Source organism: Meriones unguiculatus, chromosome 7 (assembly GCF_030254825.1).
Source record: "Meriones unguiculatus strain TT.TT164.6M chromosome 7, Bangor_MerUng_6.1, whole genome shotgun sequence".
NCBI classification, from domain to species: domain Eukaryota; kingdom Metazoa; phylum Chordata; class Mammalia; order Rodentia; family Muridae; genus Meriones; species Meriones unguiculatus.
In genome coordinates this window covers 33,591,388-33,610,185 of record NC_083355.1, presented here as the reverse complement: position 1 = coordinate 33,610,185, position 18,798 = coordinate 33,591,388, and the positions used below count along the sequence as shown (strand labels likewise).

The 18,798-nt window shown below is 44.5% G+C and overlaps 1 protein-coding gene across 1 annotated transcript in view; it reads right to left on the bottom strand.

The window, feature by feature from the left end:
- Positions 1-5,067: 5,067 nt before the first annotated feature.
- The window catches only part of Gdpd1 (glycerophosphodiester phosphodiesterase domain containing 1), a 39,435-nt gene continuing 25,704 nt past the window's right edge, over positions 5,068-18,798 (bottom strand). The window contains exons 5-10 of the mRNA XM_021661360.2: positions 17,629-17,747; positions 16,829-16,918; positions 13,345-13,478; positions 9,467-9,526; positions 6,772-6,823; positions 5,068-6,488 (exon numbers count right to left, since the gene is read on the bottom strand). Of these exons, the coding sequence (XP_021517035.1) occupies positions 6,366-6,488; positions 6,772-6,823; positions 9,467-9,526; positions 13,345-13,478; positions 16,829-16,918; positions 17,629-17,747 (578 nt within the window). The 3' untranslated portion in view covers positions 5,068-6,365. The remainder of the gene's footprint in view (positions 6,489-6,771; positions 6,824-9,466; positions 9,527-13,344; positions 13,479-16,828; positions 16,919-17,628; positions 17,748-18,798) is intronic.

The following is an 18,798-nucleotide window of genomic DNA, read 5'->3' as shown; positions in this document are numbered from 1 at the left end:
AGGGTGAACCGACATGGCTGGCTTTTTCCCGTGGGTTCCAGGGATTGAACTCAGAGCCTTGTGATGGTACATTAAATGCTCTATTGAGCTATCCCCCCAGCCCCCATGCTGGTGTCCTGAGGAAGGCTCTCCCAGGGCCCAGTCTGACTTCACATTAGCCATATAGCCAATGCTGGCTTTGAATTCCTCATCGTCTAACCTCACTTTCTGGGTTTGGGAAACCACCCAGAATCACAAGGCTTCATCAGCATTCATGATTTCTAAATGTTTATTTCAGAATCACACGACCTAAAAATTGATGAGTTAAAGTCATGCCCCCAACCAAAAGGGAAGCGGATCCTCTGTGGAGGAGGACAATGTGGTGTGTGTGTGTGTGTGTGTGTGTGTGTGTGTGTGTGTGTGTAAAACAATCCCTGCTTCTGCCCTTTCGGTTTGTTTGTTTCTTTGTTCTGGACAGGGTTTCTCTGTGTAGCTCTGGCTGTTCTGGAACTCGCTCTGTAGACCAGGCTGGCCTCAAATTCATGTAAATGCACCTGCTTCTGCCTCCCAAATGCTGGGACTAAAGGCATTCACCAACATGTCTGGCAATTTCTGCCCCTCTTTAAGACAGCATTAATCAAAGATGCCTGTTTGCAAATCAAAAAAGGTTTCGGTCACTCATGAGGCCCAAGACTAACTGGTTTTACCTGCTCAGGGACTCATCCACCTGTCACCCATTTTGTTTGCTTTTAGATTGTTTGGACTAATCCAACTGGGGTTGAATTCAGGCCTCCTACATGCATTCGATCACCAAACCACTTCATGCTCTGTGTTGGTTTCCCAGCTCCTTATAAGTAACAGGTGTGGCACAGAGTGCCTGTAATCCTATTTCTGGGGAAACAAAGGCAGAGGATCAGGAGTTCAAGAGAGAGATAAGGAAGAGATGGGGAGGGAGAAGGGAAGAAAGGACAGTAAGAGGAGAGGAAAAGGGAGGGGGAGGCGAAAAGGGAGCGGAGGGAAAAGGTAGAAAAGAGCAAGAAAAATAAACAGAGAAATTTCTTTTGGCTAACTTCCCAGGTGAATTTCCTAGAGAACAAGCAGGAAATAAAGGCACGGGTACATGAGAATAATTTCCATCATTTCTGTCAGTTAACAGGAGGTCATTTACAAGGGTGTGGAGGTACGTTAGGAGGGTAAAATGCTCAGACAGGATCAGTGGCTCTCACTCAGAGTGGAGAAAGGTTGCTTGTTACCAGAATCTAAGAGGAAGGTTTCCAGGGACAAAGATGCCTCTAAATAAGCTTGCCTTTCTGCCATGGGACTATCCCAAAGTGATCCAAAAGAGAGGCCTAAGGGAATAAATGTTAACCTCTCTCTTTCTGATGTCAAGTATGGTTGCAAATGGGGTAGAATGTGGAACAGGGTAGGACTAAAATTATCTTTTTTTTCCTCCCATCTATAAGGTGATTAGTTCATTAGGAAAAAATAGAATGGTGGTTTTTTTTGTTTTTTTTTGTTGTTGTTGTTTTAGTTAGAAATCTCCATTGTTCAATTTTACCAATAAAGACTCAGGAGCCAGATGCTGGGGTGAAAGCCTGCTAGCTCAGAGAGGAAGAGAAAGCATCCAGCTGACCTTCCTCCTTAGCCAATGTCTCAGAAGAAAAGGAAGGCTCCTTCCCAATTCCATCCCCCAAACACTCGAACTGAATGTCCCTTCTACTTCCTGGGCATCTCTCTATCTGTCCTCCTGACTTCCTCTTACTCTCTCTCTCTCTCTTTCCCTATATTCATTCCCTGTCAGCCGGTTGTTTGCTCTGCCTCTTGGCCTATGGTTGATTTTATTTAATTCAAGCAAAACACTCTTGGATTAAAGGTGTGTGCTAGGTCTGAGCCACACCACAACTAGAAACAGGTTTTTCCAGGAAACAACACAATCTCAGGGTTCACAATGTGATCAAACATCCTGCAACATTTTCCCCATTTTGTCTAAATAAAAAGGAAAGATTTTAACTCTACCACAATAACACTATTTACAATAATGAAGCTATTTCTGCCAAGAGTTCCACAAAGTCCAGGTTGGTTGTATGAGTTGGTTGTGTGAGTTCAAAGTTCTGTAAAATGTTAGTGTCAGTCTCCTATGAACTCAGCAATTTGAATGTCCTGAGCAGTCTGTAGTTTGAAGCTTATTTTTGAGTGGTGTTTGTCAGCTTAGTAGCAATCCTGGCACAGAACCTGGCAGAAGAGGGATGGAGAAATTTTCCCCAAACTTTAGCATTCCCACAATGTACGTAGATTCATCTTTCCAGGGCCCCGTCGTCTTCTTGGAGACCTCAAAGGTTACTGTTAGGAATGATCACATTATAGAAAACTTAAGATTTTAAATTCCATGTTCAGCAGATGTCCGAAAGGTTTCAGGATGACAATCTATTAAGTACATCCTGTTGGGAAACCGATGCTAAGCTTGAAGTTTGACTTTATTGTTCAGCAAGTATCTAGGATTCTTAAAATGCCTCCTCATGTAAATTAGGCCTTTCAGTAAGCCCCACTCACCCACAAAAAGGAGACAGAGGCAAGCAATTCCCTGAGTTCAAGGCCAGCCTGGTATAGAGCAAGTTTCAGATAAAGAAAAGCTTAGGTACAGGTGTAATGTATATCTCTTTAATCCCAGCATTCAGGAGACAGAGGCATGAAGATCTTTGAGGTCTGTTTGGGCAAGTCAGTTGAGTTAGTGAGTTGAGAAGCAGTACAGTGAAGCATGCTTTTCTCCACATGGTTCGCAGCTTTAACCCGGCGTCCTGGTGAGGCAGGCATAGTGACCAGGTTAAGTCTTAGCTAAAAAGGTAAATCGCTACAACCCAGAGTCCGCTCGCGTCCTCCCCGATAGCTCTTCCCCACACATTCATAAGCCTCTGCTTTCAGAACGCAGCTCACCGACGCCCTTTCCAGTGTCCTTATTTCTTTGAATAAGTGGCTGAGTGTCAGCAGCATCGAGAGCCGCTCAACACACCTTCTCCCTTTGTAGCTTGGTATCAGTTCCATCAAGGAGAGAAACAAAGAAACCAGTCACACTGCCTCCTGGAAACCAAACGCCACCAGCCTGTCAGCCAGCACCTTCTTCCCTCTCCGCGTCAGTCTGGGGACCTGATAGCCACCTTCTCTCAGAGGTTGAGGACACTGGCCTCCTCTGCTTCTGCTTCTCACACCACAGTTCCTTTGTCTCCTTTGCACAGATCCCAAGCCTCAAACCTCTGCGGTCACCCCCCGCCCGTTACTCCTGCTCTGTACCCCAACTTTCTTGCCTCTTTCCTCAGAATCTATTCTCCTAAGTTCAGTGATCAACTCTTTTCTTTTCTTGCCATCAGGTGACATCACAGCAGAGTTTACTAATGTTTGTTTTTCTACGACAACCTTGCTACGTGGTCCCTGCTGCTCTCTGGCGCTGGTGACCTCCTGTCCTAGCGCCAAAGTGTTCAGATGTCAGGCGTATATTACCAAGCTGAACTGATTTCCTTTTTTAATTCTGTTACCCTCCTGAATTATAATTCTTTTTTTTTTTCTTTAAAACTTTTAAAGATGAACTGGATTTTTTTTTTTTCTTGTTTGAGACATATTTTTACCATGTTAAATCTGGCTAACCTGGAACTTGATATGTAGAGCAGGCTGGCCTTGAACTTAGAAAGATTTGCCTGCCTCTGCCTCCTCAGTTCTGGGACTAAAGGTGTTTGTCACCATGTTTGGCTTGTGATTTTTTTTTCTTCTTCAGTGTTCTTAGATGTTATATGAGAGCCAACACGACACCAAAAAAAGGGGGAAAGATTTAATATCTTTCCTTTAAATAATGTTGTATTCATATATACTAATTATACATAATAATTTTATTACATGTATAAAATGTGTTTTGATCATGTTCACTGTTACCCTTTTTTATAATTTAAAATTTTTTATTTTATTTGCACTGATGTGGGATCTCCTGGAACAGTTACAGGCAGGTGTGAGCTGCCGTGTGGGTGCTGGGGATTGAACCCAGGTCCTCTGAGAGAGCAGCTGGTGCTCTTAACCACTGAGCCACCCATCCAGCCCGTTATCCTCTTTTGTCCCCCTCCCACTCCTGATAATTTCCTTCCTCTTTCCAATTAGCCACCCACACATTTGTGTGTGTGTGTCTGTGTGTGTGTGTGTGTGTTGCAGTGAGTTTTATTAGGGTTTGTTGACAAGGCACCCTGCCATTGGCTACGTCACTAAAGAAAACGTCCCCGTCAACCCCTGACTGGCTGGCGTAGAGCCTAGGGGAGTGGTGGGTCTCTGCTCCTCCCTTGCGTGACTGGGAGGCCAGTCTCCTGCAGGTAGGCACAGTTTCTATGAGTTCAAGAGTGCATGAGCTGGCTGGGATGACTCACCGTGAAGGAGCTTGCCTCCCAGCCTGATGGCCCGAGTTCAACGCCCAGGGCGAGCAGCTCCTAAGTTCGTCCCGACTTCCGCATACACAGCAGGGGCCCACTCTTTAAGTGTGGCCGCCTACTGAAGCACAGTATTCGGGTTTTTCCTTGTTTTTGAAAAAGTCGTGTAGCTCCGGGTTGTCTGGGACACACTACAGAGCCCAGACTGGCCTTGAACCAACCTGAGAACTCTTTTCTAGATACTGGAATTACAGGCATGTGCTACCTCAAGGCTCAGAACAAACTCTTCCGGATTCCCTTTTTATTTATTTATTCTTTGACAAACTCTTCTGGGGAAAATTCACATTGCACAGTTCCAGGCAGGACCGTTCACAGTGTTATATTCATGATTTTACATATTGGAACATACTGACTTAACTGCGTGTGTGTTCATGTGTGTGTACACGTGCGTGCACATGTATGTGTGTGTGTGTTATGTGTAGAGGGGTGCACGTGTGTGCCACAGCATTTATGTGGAGGTCAGAGGACAACTTTATAGTCAGTTCTCTGATAGACAGAACTCAAGTTACCTTTACTTTCTTTATGCCAGTGAGGAATCTCAGGGTCACTCACTTTCTAACCACCTCACCGACTGAAACAATTATATGAAACACACTGCAATTACAAGCGTGAAAGAAAATCAAGATCCTCATTTTGTTCTTGGAAAACTTTATTACAAGTTAGACAACAGAGCAACAGACGGGAGAGTAAGGCTGTCCTTCATAGCTGTGCTCTGCAAACCCCACGAGGGCCGAGGCTTAGGTAAAGACGTTTATCAGTTTATACTATACTTAACTCCCGATCTGAGATCAGGAAAATTTGTCAAAAAGGCTAGAGACGGATTTGCAGGAAGCCACACCAGAAGGCAGAGGAAGTGATATGTAACGCTGGGTAAGTCTGTCCCGATTTGACCCTCAGAGGAGTGAGTTCCTGAAGACCGGGAGGGAGCCCGTGGCTCACACCACAAATGCCCGCAACAGAGCTGCGCTTGCGACAGCCCGGGCATGACAGGACTGCTGTGCCATTGACAATCCAGACGGAGGTTCAAACAGTCTAGCCACGCCTCAAGGATAAGACTCGTGTATTTCTTTAGGGGAAACATAAAAACCGTGACTAATTGGATCTTGTCTTATTTTACAATTATAAATTCTACTTTTAACGACATTTAAAAAAAAATAGACATGATAGCACTGTCACACACCTGAAAAAAGGACTCCAGACAGGATGTCCCCATTGACCACCACAGCCCAGAAGTCTGTCTCAGTGTGCAGATTTGACTTCTGAGTAAGTAACAAACTGTTGCTTACTTGGATTTGCCTTCTGTTAACAGCGCACGCCCTGCCAGGGAGCTGTGAGCATCTGCTTTCAGGTTCTTCTTCTGCTGTATCGTCCCTTCACCTAAAATGCACTCAGACCTAACCAGACAATCCAAAAAGGCTGTAATGACCTTCAATCATTTTCTTCTTTTTTATTTAAAAAAAAAAAAAAAAAATCTAAAGACAGGGTTTCACTATGTAGCCCAAGCTGGCCTCGAACCCATGATCCTCTCGCCTCAGGCTCCTGAGTGCTGGATCACAGGCTCTCGTCACCATGCCCCGCTCTGGAATCTCCTTTTACCATGGTTGATCTTGCGTCAATTTGGCTTCTAGTCTTTGATTTTAGGTTTACAATGGTAAAATACTGCATCACGTACAGACATCTTGATCAAGGATCTCAGAGCCAGTCATCTTTCTAAACAAGTTGCCAATGTAAAATATGCAATATTGTTGAAAATAAATATACAGTATACAGAAGTTTCTACATTCCCACGTAGACTTAAAAATGAGGTAATACACACTTAACTGATGAATCCTTTTATCGTTCTGGAAATCTCAGGGAGACCATGGTGACTCGCCTTTCCTCAGATCTTTTCATGTCCTATCTCCTTTGAATTTGGAGTACATTTTTTTTTTATGCTGAAAAATTATTTAAGAAATCCTTAAGCTTTGTTGGGTAGTCTGTCATCACTCCAGTTGCTCCCAAATCAAAAGCTCTTTTGTACTCATGTTCTTCATTTAAAACCCAAATGTACACCTGGAAATTGGGGTGTGAGAAGTACAGGAAGAAAGGTTAAACAGAAGAGGCCTTTCTATCTACCCGCTATGGTCGTAGCACACGGACAATGCCCCCTGCGAAGGCTGTCATTTCTGTCAGATCTGCACTGCCCACCCCTCTGACTTCAGCTGCCCTCGTTTACACGGGATCCAGCTGATGATCTATCACTAACTGCAAACACACGGGCCTCACTGCAGTTGTAGCATCAAAAGGGGCCCAGACAGAATTAAGCCCTGCGTAACGCAACAGTGGCCGGACTTACTTGGATGCCCCGGGCCGTGAGGTGGTCAAATAAAGCTTTCCGCATCAATAAGCTAGAGGGAAAGAAAACAGCAGATTCAGACATCTTAGTCACTAGGATTAGAATGAACCTTTAGTCTTCTCTGTCAGTTTACAGGGTTTAGAATTCGCTAGTTTAATACCAGTGCTTCGGCAACACAAGCAAACATCTCAAGCCATAATGACTGTTACCCATTGACTTTCACTCTTTCTATGAAAAAAAAAATAATTTTCCAGTTTCAGATAACTGTAAAGTTTACTTTTAGATTACAAATCACTTACGCAAGATGAGAACTAGTAACACTGGAAAATTACATATGTTATAAAGACTTTATTTCAATTATGTCCATATGCGTGGTGTCTCTGTGTGGACAGGTATGTAAACACACATGTGGAGGTCAGAAGAGGGTGTCAGATACCTTAGTGCTGGAGTTACAGGCAGCTGCAAGCTGACTGACGGGGGTTTTGGAAACCAAACTCTGAGCTGGAGCAGTATGTATTCTTAACCACTGGGCCACTCGTCCAGACCCTACAGATTTAGCTATCACATTTATATGTACAAAAGTGATTAAATAGGAAAATCTACCAACCATGAACTTTAACATCAAATACAATGTATTTTTGAAAACCAGAAATTAAGCCAAGAATAAAATGCAAAAAAAAAAAAAAAAAAAAGAAAAGAAAAGAAAAGGCCCCTGTGATATACAGAAAAGATAGAACTAACTCTCTAGCCGATCATGGTCGTGCACACCTTTAGTCCCAGCACTCAGGGAGGCTGAGGCAGGAGGATCACTGTAAGTTTTTAGGCCAGTCTGGTCTACAAGGAGAGTGCAGGATAGCCAAGGCTACACAAAGAAATCCTGTCTAAAAAACAAACAAACAAAACAACAAAACAGAGAGAAAAAAGAAAACACTGACTTTTCTAAGACTCTCTGGAAGAGAAAGTAAATAATAAAAGGCTGTGTTTAGAATACTAACTTAAGCATTTAAGGCTCCATTTGAAAACAAAATATGAAATACTTTGTTGTTGTTTTCAAAGTCCTTTTCTACTGAGATTTGGTTATTTCATTTCATTTCATTCCCGGGACTGGAATTACATAAGGTTGTGAGCTGCCATGTGGTTGCTGGGAATTGAACCCAGGTCCGTCTAGGAAGAGAAGCCAGCGCCCTTACCCACTGAGCCAGTTCTCCAGTCCCTGTTGTTTTTAACTAAAATGAAACTCAGCACTTGTGGAAATTAAAGAACTTTCCTTAAAACAGGCATCAGGACCTCGTAGGGAGGGCTGCATGTCAGCTGCTGTCAAGTTTTTGGGGCAAACATTTCTGAGAAATGTACTCGTAGACACCGCCCACTTCTCTCCACCCCGTACTGTAACACACACTTCTCTCCGCCATGTTGAGCTGTGGGTTTGTGGAAACAGCAAGGAAGCAGGAGGGGAAGGCTAGCCTTTGCGACCTTGCTGGTCACTGGCTGTGTGACCGTGACCAAATCGGTTAAGTGAGTGGCTGGACGCTTGGCTTTCTCGTGAAGGTAGACCAGAACACTTCTCCAGGCTTTGTGACGAGTAACTAGGCCAGTTCAGGTGGTTCACTGGGATCCACTCGCACAGCAGGTGCTCAAGTCCTGGTCACAAATGACGTGGTACAGTGTGGACCGACTGTATCACGTTCAGAGCGCAGCATCCGATAACTACAGCTGCAGGGCCAACGGGGTGGCCTGGGGGGGGGGGGAGGAGCTTTATCCTTGTTGTGGAAAGAGAGAAACAACTCTCAGAGTTGTGCTCGGACTTCCACACGATGTAGCACAAGCCACACACTCCCCAATGCACACAGAATAACTTTGTTAAAATGCTTTTTAAAAAGCCAGGCATGGAGAGGCTGGAGAGATGGCAGTGGTTAAGAGCACTGGCTGCTCCTCCAGAGGACCTGGGTTCAATTCCCAGCACCCACATGGCAGCTCACAACTGTCTGTAACTCTAGTTCCAGGGGATCAGGCATCTCCACACAGACATACATGCAGGCAAAACACCACTGCACATTAAAAAAAATAAATGAATGGAGAAGAGGACTGGGAGGGAAAGAGGGAGGTGAAACTATGCTCAGGATGTAATATATGAGACAATAAATAAATAAAAAATAAATAGGGCTGGAGAGATGGCTCAGCCATTAAAGGCTAGGCTCAAAACCAATAAATGGATGAATAAATAAATAAATGTCATTACATCAATCAATCAATCTATCAATCCCTAAACAAATCTTAAAGAAGAAAAAGCCAGGCATGGTGGTGCAGGCTTTTAATCCCTCCACTGGAGTGCAGAGGAGGAATCTCAGCGAGTTCAAGGCCAGCCTGGTCTACATGCAAATCTTGGCGATCTAGAGATGGCTTTGCAGATAAGAGCATTCGCTACTTTTGCAGAGGACTCAGGCTGATTCCAGTCACCCACACCAGGCAGCTCTAAGTTGCAAGTTTACAAAAGATCAATGTTACAAGAGATTCAATGCTCTCTTCTGGCCTCCTCAAGCACAAAGCATGCATGTGGTACACAAATGTACATGCAGAGGTGCGCACACACACACACACGCGCGCAAACACACACACACGCGCAAACACACACACAATTAAAAATACTAATCTTAAAATATATAGAGAGAGCCATAGTAGTAATTAAAATACTTACGTATCGGAAAGCCAGATGAGAAACTTATGACCTTTGGACATAGTGTTCGGTTCTTTTAGCCTAAAAGAAGTCAAAGACTGAAGTGTGAATTAGGAACACAGAATGTATTAGTGTGATAACTATGACAAATCTAAACTGAAAACAGTGCCTATATATAGAAGGGAAGGCAGAGGCAGGAGTTCCTGTGAGTTTCAGGCCAGTCTGCTCTTCACAGTGAATTCCAGGACAGTGACAGCTACATAGTGAGACCCTGGCTCAAATAAAAATAAAAATAAATAAAAAATACTTGCCAAAGGATAAAAATAAAAAATTGGTTCTGTCCCCACTGGTTTTAAGCTAACTTTTACTAAAATTATACAAAGCTAAACAAAACTAAGGAAAAATTTATCTCCCAGAGACCTGGTATCCTAGGCGTATCACACCTTGTGCTTTGTTTTGGCATATCCTTTTACTTCTGTTCTAATAAAATTTAATAGGGGGTAGATTCAATGACATAATAAAGTATAGAGAGATGGCTCAGTAGTTAAGAGCACTGGCCAGACTCACAGGGACCCAGTTCAGTTCCTGGAACCCATATGGCAGCTCACAACTGTCTGTAATTCCAGTTCCAGAGGACCTATAGCTTCTTTCGGCCTACGCGGGTACCAGACACACATGTATACAGATTTGTGTGTGTGTGTGTATAATATCCATACAGAAAAAGATAAAAATTCAAGAACAACCAGGTGGTAGGAGCTCATGCCTCAAGACAGGGTCTCACTATTTAGCCCTGACTGGCCTAGAACTTTGTATGTAGACCAGGTTAGCCTCGAACTCACACAGATTCCCATGTCACTTCCTTCCTGGTGCTGGCACCAAAGATGAGCACTGCCATACCAGACACACTGCTTCTAATCCACAGAACAGTTTTTTTAGTTGTTTGTGTTTCTTGGTTTCTTGAGACAGGATTTCTCTATGTAGCCCTGGCTATCCTAGAACTCTAACGTTTTCTCTGACACTGGCCTGGATGGAAAGTTCTGGTCAAAATTTCAGGAATCTAATTAATATCTCAAATATTAATTACCTCACTAAGATGCAACTCCTAATTATTTTGCTAACTGTCCTGTGCGCTGTGTACTGCATACACATAGAAACACAAATAGCAAATAGAAATAATATTCCGTGTCTCAAGTCATGACCACTGTGTATGTGTGTGTGGCATTTGTACAGTCATGCGGGTTTGTGCAAGTGTATGTGTAAACACGCAAAGCCACAGGTTGACATGGCGTCTTTCTCCATCATTTTCAACCTCTTTTTTTTTTTTTTTGAGACAGGGTGTCTCCCTGAACCCTGAGCTCACTGGTTCGGCTCAGGTCCTCACGCTGGCACGGCAGACATCTCTTCTGCCATCTCTTCAGCCCTTATTCTCACCCCTTGAAGCTGAGACTAAGGCCGCAGCGTCTGTGCTTCCTAGGTTTGCATGTCGATATCATTCACGTCCCTAAAGAGCGCACGGAGGGACCTAGAGAACATGGCGCCCTACTCTAGAGGGAACGCAAACACAGTCAGTAGTGAATGGTTCAAATCTTTCTTTGTCAGCAAATGAATGAAAACAGTTTCTTTGTAGACTAGTGTTTTTTGAGGAGGGTGGGGTGGCGCGTGCCTGAAATCCCTACACTCTGGAGGCTGGGTGAAAGGACCGCCATGAGTTTAAAGTCAACTGGGCTACAGTAATGAGGGGTGTGTGCGTGCACGGGTATGTGTGTGAGCATGAGAGAGAGAGAAAACGGTGTTTTTAGTTGTTCTGTCTATGAAATGACCATGAAGACTTTTAACAAATGTAATCGAGAACTGATAAAAATGAGAAGTCCATCACTAAGACACTCGAACAGTGAAGGGGACAGGGGCGGGGGCTAAGCACAGGAATCTGAAATGGGCTATGGGGATGGCTCCGGAGGGCGCTTAATGCCAAATCTCAGGACCTGAGTTTGGTGCCCAGGACCCAGGTGGTAGAAGGAGAGAACTGACTGCTGACATACAGATGTGCGCGGGGCCACACTGGAGCACACTTGTGTGAAACACACAATAAATCTAAGTCAGAAAAGCTCAGCTGGGGGTGATGGAGGTGTGCCCAGACAGCACAGTGCTTATCCGAGCCCGGTGACCTGAGCCTGACCCCCAGCACCTAAACCGGGCACAGTGCTGGGCACTTCGCAATCCTATTGCTGGGAGGCAGAGACAAGCAGACACCTGGGGCATGCTGGCCAGCTAGCTTAGCCCTAGGCCCCACCACATAAGAGATCCTGCCTCAAGAACAGGAGGGATGGCTCCTGAGGAACAATTCCAGAGGTTAGTCCCTCTCTCTCTCTCTCTCATACACACACACACACACACACGAAGAAAATATAATCTAATTTTATTAAGAAGTTTTTGATAGAGCGGGGAGAGGTGGCACACACCTGTGGTCATAGCCCTCAGGGAAGCAGAGGCACAGCTCTATGAGTTCAAGGTCAGCCTGGTCTACAAAGAGAGTCCAGGACAGCCAAGGTTACAGAGAGGACCCTATCTTGTAAAGCCAAAAACAAACAAAAAAAGAAGCTTTTGATACCAGAATTCTTTTTTCTGTGTTTGTGTGGGAGATTAAACCTAGGGCTTCATGTGTGCTAATAAGGGCTCTACCACTAAAACATATCCTAAGTCCACAAACAGCTGTTCTTCCTTCCCTCCTTTTTTTTTTTTTTTTTTTTTTTTTGAGACAGGGTTTCTCTGTGTAGCCCTGACTGTCCTGGAACTCATTCTGTAAATCAGGCTGCTGGCCTCAAACTCAGATATCCGCCTGCCTCTGCCTCCCAAGTACTAGGATTAGAGGTGTGGGCCACCACTGCCCAGCTATTGTTAAAATGTATTCTTTAAAAATCTCATATGTAGCCAGGCACAGTGGCACGCTCCTGTAAAAGCAAATGAACAAAAAAAAAAAAAAAAAAAAAAAAAAAATCATCCAGTGTATATTTTGATCATATTAAATCCCCACAATTTTTTTTATCCTACTCCTTCTCCCTTTGAACCATCCCCCGCCCCCAATAAACCCCCTTCCCCCTTCTTTTTTTTTTTTTTTCTTTACTTTTTCGAGACAGTTTCGAGACAGCCTTGGCTGTCCTGTACTCATTTGGTAGACCAGGCTGGCCTCAAACTCACTGAGATCCACCTCCTTTGCCTCCCTGAGTGCTGGGATTTCAGGCATGCACCACTGTGCCCGGCTTAAACCCCTTTCATGGCCCCTCTGGTTTTTTTAAACTCAGTTTTATAGGGTTGCTTACATGAGTGTGGGTACGGAGTTACTGACTAGAACACTGGCAAGGTAGCAGAGGCTATGCCACCTAGGAAAGTCTGCCTCTCCCTCAGAGGCTGTCAACTGCCTATAGCTCCTCAGCTGGCGGTGGGAACATCCATTTCTTCCCATTGCTATTTGCTTTAGTCTGTTTTACTTAGGTCTCAGTTCTAGAAGCACACAAGCCCAGCCCTGGTATCTACAAGATACCAGGTATCCTTAGAGACAGGAGAGCAGTGGGCACTTGGAGAAAGAGGAACTTGGATGGGAGAGGAAGCTGAAGAAAACCAAGAGCAAAAACTCATTCCCACAGAAAGGAATTCAACCCCCTCCATCATCACCTAATCACCTCCAAGAGACCCTACCACCACTCAGCACGGATGAGACCAACCCCAAGTTTAGGGGGACTACAGCCACAGCTGAGGAAGAGCTGGGAGAAGCCATAGCCAGCATGTGAAAGGCCTGCATTTCTTCCCCAGCACCAAAGAGTCAAACCATGGTGGCAGAGATGAACATAAGCCATCACTTGAGCATTCTGTAACAGTGACTGGTGAAAAGCGTGAGGCCTTACTTCAGTATGATAGAAGGCATTGGGATCTCAAAAAACTGCTCTCGGATGGGCACAAAGGGCAGGAGGCCAGTGAAGAAAAGGCCAAGGATGAGGAGCACACGCTGCAGGCTGAAGAGTATGGGGATGTCCGAGTTCTAAAACACAAACGACACTAAATGTTACTTTAGGAATCAGGCTCGCTTTATAAACCTTACAAGATATTCCCCAGATTCTATGCTGACAAGCGCTCTCTGAATTATGACTATTCATTACAATCACAACTCAGAGTTCTATAGCTAGTCTAAAGACCTGTAAGGAATGATTTGCTTTGGAGCCCCGTGGGGCAATGAATGTCATTAACGTTTTCTCTGTTGCTTCTGTAACACGTCCGTCTGTTGGTTACAGTGTGAACAGTAGAGACTAAACCAGAGGCTAGGAAACACATCAAAACAACAGCAAAAGAGGGAAGACACAGGAAATATCTAGTAATGTGAACGGACAGCTCTGCAGCTCCAGACTGGAGTATCTAGAGTGCATACAAGCACATCAGCTGCAGCAAACACATCGTCCTGCTGCTGTTATGGATTGAACAGAGAACATACAGTGTGACGGTGCATGCCTGAACTCCCAGCACCTGAGAACAAAGGGATCCCAAGCTTGAGGCCAGCCTGGGATAGGTGAGGCCCTGTTGTAGAATGAATGAATGAATAGAATTTTGTGAGTTAGAGCAAGAATCTAACTCTTACTTACAAGTAACAACAGACTCACAGGAAGCCACAAAAACAGCAGAGTGGGATATGTTCTTGCCTCGGCTTCTCCGGAAGGTGACATGTGATAAGACTGTATTAGAGGACCAAAGCCAGTTGACACTGATGTATCGGCTTCACGTTAATTAGGTGACAGACTTTATTCAGCTCACATCATTATTTTGGGGGTTACCATTTTTAGCCTGCTTCCGTTCGTGTGTGCTCATGTGTTTTAATTCTGTGCGATCCATGTACAGATTCTTATAATCCACAAACGAGATAGAGAATATGCTATCAACCCTGCCCACTCCCTATCCTCTCCAGGTCCTGTTTCCTGGCAGCCACCAATCTAGGACCCACATCTACAGTTTTGAGAATGTTACATAAATGGAATCACACAGCGTATAATCCTTCTTTTGAAGAAGGGTTTTATTTATTCACTTTTGTGTGTGTGTGTGTGTATCTGCTGTGGTGGTGCTCATACCTGGGTTTGGAGGTCGACCTCACTCCTGTCATGTGGATGCTGGGTACCAGACTCAGGCTTCAGGCTTCATTAACAAGTGACTCCCCAACTGAGCCGCCTCTCTGGCCTCAGCATGAGACCTTGAGAGAACTGTGTTTATTTGTTTAGGGGTGGGGTGCACATGTGAGTGCCCAGAGGACAGAAGTCGGCCTGCTCTCTCCTTCCGCGGTCTGACCCCTGCTGAGGTTCCTTAGGCTTGGCCGTAACCATCTCCCACCCTGTCAGCATGCATGATTTTGAGTGTGTTTGTGTGCACGTCTGTGTGTTTGAACCCAAGGCTTTGAGCATTGCTAGGGAAGTGATCTACCACTGAGCTATAGCTCCACAACTTTTTTGTAGTGCAGGTTTACCTTGACCTTCTGATCCTCCTGCCTCAGCCTCCAGAGGAGCTGGAATTACAGGCCTGCACCTCAAACCTGGTTTCTTACAGTAATAATTTTTTTGGATTTTTTGTTTGCTTGTTTGTTTTTTGAGACATGGTCTCTCTATGTACACCAGGCTGGTTTCAGACTGACACCCTGCCTCTGTCCCCTTTGCACTGCGTGTGTTACCATGCCTAGCTTTATTTTTAATTTTATATCTGTGTATGTGCATGTTGGGCACGTGGGTGTTCACCACAGTGCAAAAGCGGCAATCACAGGACAACTTTGGGGAGTCGGCTTCCTGCTTCCAGCTTTGGATAAGTTTTGAAATAAATGACTAAGATGAAATTGCTGATTCATGCGGTAACTGTACCTTTGGTTTTATTTAAAACAATCTCTCTTCAGCTACTGAGGAAAGCACTTGGACATTCCCTACCAGCAACCCAAGGCAGAACCAGCTGCCTGGCATCTGTATTCCTGTTATCGTTAGAAAAGTTGTGTGATGACTCAAAATGCCAGCAGCTCAAGAGGCTTCCAGAGTGTTCCCTCCCTGTGGTAACACCTGAAGATAACATTAGACAATGACTGGCTGAGGGGGAAAATAAGACCTGAAGCCACACAGCAACTGACCGGCTCTGTGGTTTCCTTTTGTTCACAGGCTACCTTGGGCCCTCGCAGCCCACAGTGCATAAATTACTGGGCTTAACGAAGCCTCAGCTGTGCTCTGAGTCAGAGCACACTCGACCCAGAATGTTTTTTGTTTTTTTCTGCTGAGAAGGAAGGACTGTCCTAAAAGTGTTCTTTGAATCTGGTCATTTCTATTGCTTCATGATATTCATCCCTGCACTTTGGAATCACTTGTGTCTTAAAGAAGGGCGTTGGGTTGAGGGTATAACTCAATGGTGGCTTGAGCTAGCAAATGTGTCAGGCGAGGCTGAGTCCTTAGTATCACAAGAGAAATGAATCAACTGTATGCATAAAAATAAAAAGGAATCTTCAATTCTTAAGACTGTTTTTTTAAACATTTGAATTCCAAGTTCTATGAGCTTCTGAAAGTTGCTGGAGGAAATGTAGAAAATCATTCCAAAAATAAAGCAAATTTTTACAGACATATTTCCAACCACCAGAAATTTTTCAAAGGGTGAGTGTCCCACTGTATGTACCATGTAACACTCATCACCTTGGTTTGAGTGTGTGGGGGAGAGCAAAAACACACAGAAATTTGATGTGCCAAGGAAAGAGACATTACAATACGGAAATTTTCATCTATAACACGCACAACATTGATGGACAAATCTTAGCATGCTCTACACTGCTGTGAACTGATTACAACCCAGACAGGAGGACTTAGGTAAACTCCAGGGTAGGCAGACTGACAGGGAGGAGGGAGGCCATGGCTAGGTAACAAATGGCTGGCTCAAGAAACCTGAGGCCTGATCAGGACATGTCACACAGCAGTTTGGGACTGATCAACTATCATATCTTCTGCACGCAGACTGACCAGTCCTAAGGTAGGGGAGTGACTCTTCAGGGGCGTTCGCCGTCCCCCCCCCCCCGCAGAGGGACGTTTTCTAGTCTGGACCTGCCCCCCACCCCCCCAAACACCTTCCTTCAACTGCCGATTCATGGCAGCCTTCAGGTTTTTCCTGTCTCTTAATTCTTTAACTGGTGGAGAAAATGAACCCAATCAAAACCCCTGGACCGTATCATAACGAACATAAGATGCTAGAGGCAGTCCCTCATCTCTGTAAGCAACTACTGGCTAGTTCCTTCCATTTGCAAATGAGCTAGGAAATGGGCGGCTTTTTCGAATTCCTGTCACAGGGACTCATACAAACACAGAGGCAGCCTTCTGTGTCGCTTCTGAAGCTTACCTCTTTGTAACACTTGTCTACTATTTCCGAGCTGGCATTGCCCCACACTGTCAGGTGCTCTCGCTTATATTCCTTTACCAGTTCTGAGACCTGCGTGTGAAAATACGAAATTGTATGCATTTGCCTGTAGGTAAATCTACTTGCACATTTTACTTAAAAAATGGGTTACAATCAATTACCTGCCAAAAGATAGTATAAAATTGTGCAAGCTGGGTGCGGTGGTGCACGCCTGTAATCCCAGCACTCAGGGAAGCGGAGGCAGGTGGAGCTCTGAGTTTGAGGCCAGCCAGTCCAGAACAGCCAAGGCTACACAGAGAAACCCTGGCTAGAAAAACAAAAAACAAAACAAAGCAAAAAAAGTGGAAAAACTGGTAACTGAATTGAGATTGTTATGAAATACAAATTGTTTACATTTACCACTCTAAGATGAATTTGATAGAATAAGACTACTTTGTGATGGGACATAAACCAACCACAAATGAAACAACTTAAAACCGGTGGTCAATTACAGAAATGTCAGGTGAACGAAGCCTCAGAGGGCTTACTGTTACCTCACTCCAGGATAGGCTGACTCACTCAGAGAACAGACCGCAGCAGTTTCCTCCTTGACCTTATCGGGCATTACTTTAAACAATGCTGAACCCCAGCAGATCTAGCTCCCTTGATCACTATCAGTCTTTCACTCTTCCAACCTTACTCAGCTTTTGAAATCAAACAATGCTGATGCCTGGAATATCACATTTCCTGAGAACTCTGACTTGGCCAGCGCTCTGACCTTGCCAGGGGCAGTGACTTCGTACCTTCTTAATTAGCGTGTTGTTGTTGACTTTGATGTCGATGTTAATGGGGGTCTCAGGAAAAGCCTCAAACACTTCCTTCAGCAGTGGGATGCGGTTATCTGTTCCTTCACACCTGCAGGCTGAGAGAACAACATTTGTAAATGGTAACTTCCATTCTTAAAGTCTCTGTCTTACTTTAGTAATGGCTGGAATTTACACTGTGTTTTCATTATAGGGCAGTGACAAGATGAGGCAAAGTAGAGAGGAGAGGAAAGTCACCTGAATGCAGCTGAGAACTCAGACTCATGAGCACTTGGTGGCTTCCTTGTTTTCCCTGTGCATTATCTGACACATTACAATATAATGTGCCTACAGTTCTTAGTCTAATATTTTCATATCCATGAAAGTATTTTCATGCTATACATCTGTAATTGTGATTTCAATATTTGTTTGTTTGTTTGTTGTTTATGTATTGTTTTTGAGACAAGGTTTCTCCGTGTAGCCGTGGCTGTCCTAGAGCTCACTCTGTTGACCAGGCTGACCTTAAACTCAGAGATTCACTTGCCTCTGCGATTTCAATTTTTAAAGTTTTCAAGTTCTCTAGAGTCGCACGAAGACTGTATGAAATAATACACACATCTGTGCACTCTTCGTCTCGACTTCCCAATGGTAACGTCTTGCAAAAGCAAATACGTATCACACACAGAACACTGACACAGACACAGGCCACCGATACTATTCTCTCACTGGCTTATTTCTTGCCTTTTGTGTTTATGCTCCTTGGGCTAAACCCAGGGCCTCACACACTATAGGCAGCACTGTACCACTGAGCTACATGATGCTTTAAAGGGGCTACCCACTGATGTTTTAAGACAGTATCTCAGGTAGCTCACCGTGGCCTTGAATTCACTGAGAGCTGGCCTTTAGTGACTGATCCTACTGCCTCCACCTCCCAAGTGTTGGGGACTACACACCTTTGTGACCTCACTCAACCTGCCACTAATCATATTAAGAGGATTTTTAAAGGTTGAGTAGCTGCACAAGAATTTAATTAACTTATTTAAGACAAGGTCTCATTCTACATTGTCCTGGCTGTCTGTAAACTCTATGTAGACCAAGCTGGCCTCAAACTCAAGAGATCTGCCTGCTTCTCCTTCCCTACTGCCCAGCTATTTATTTTGATTTAACCAC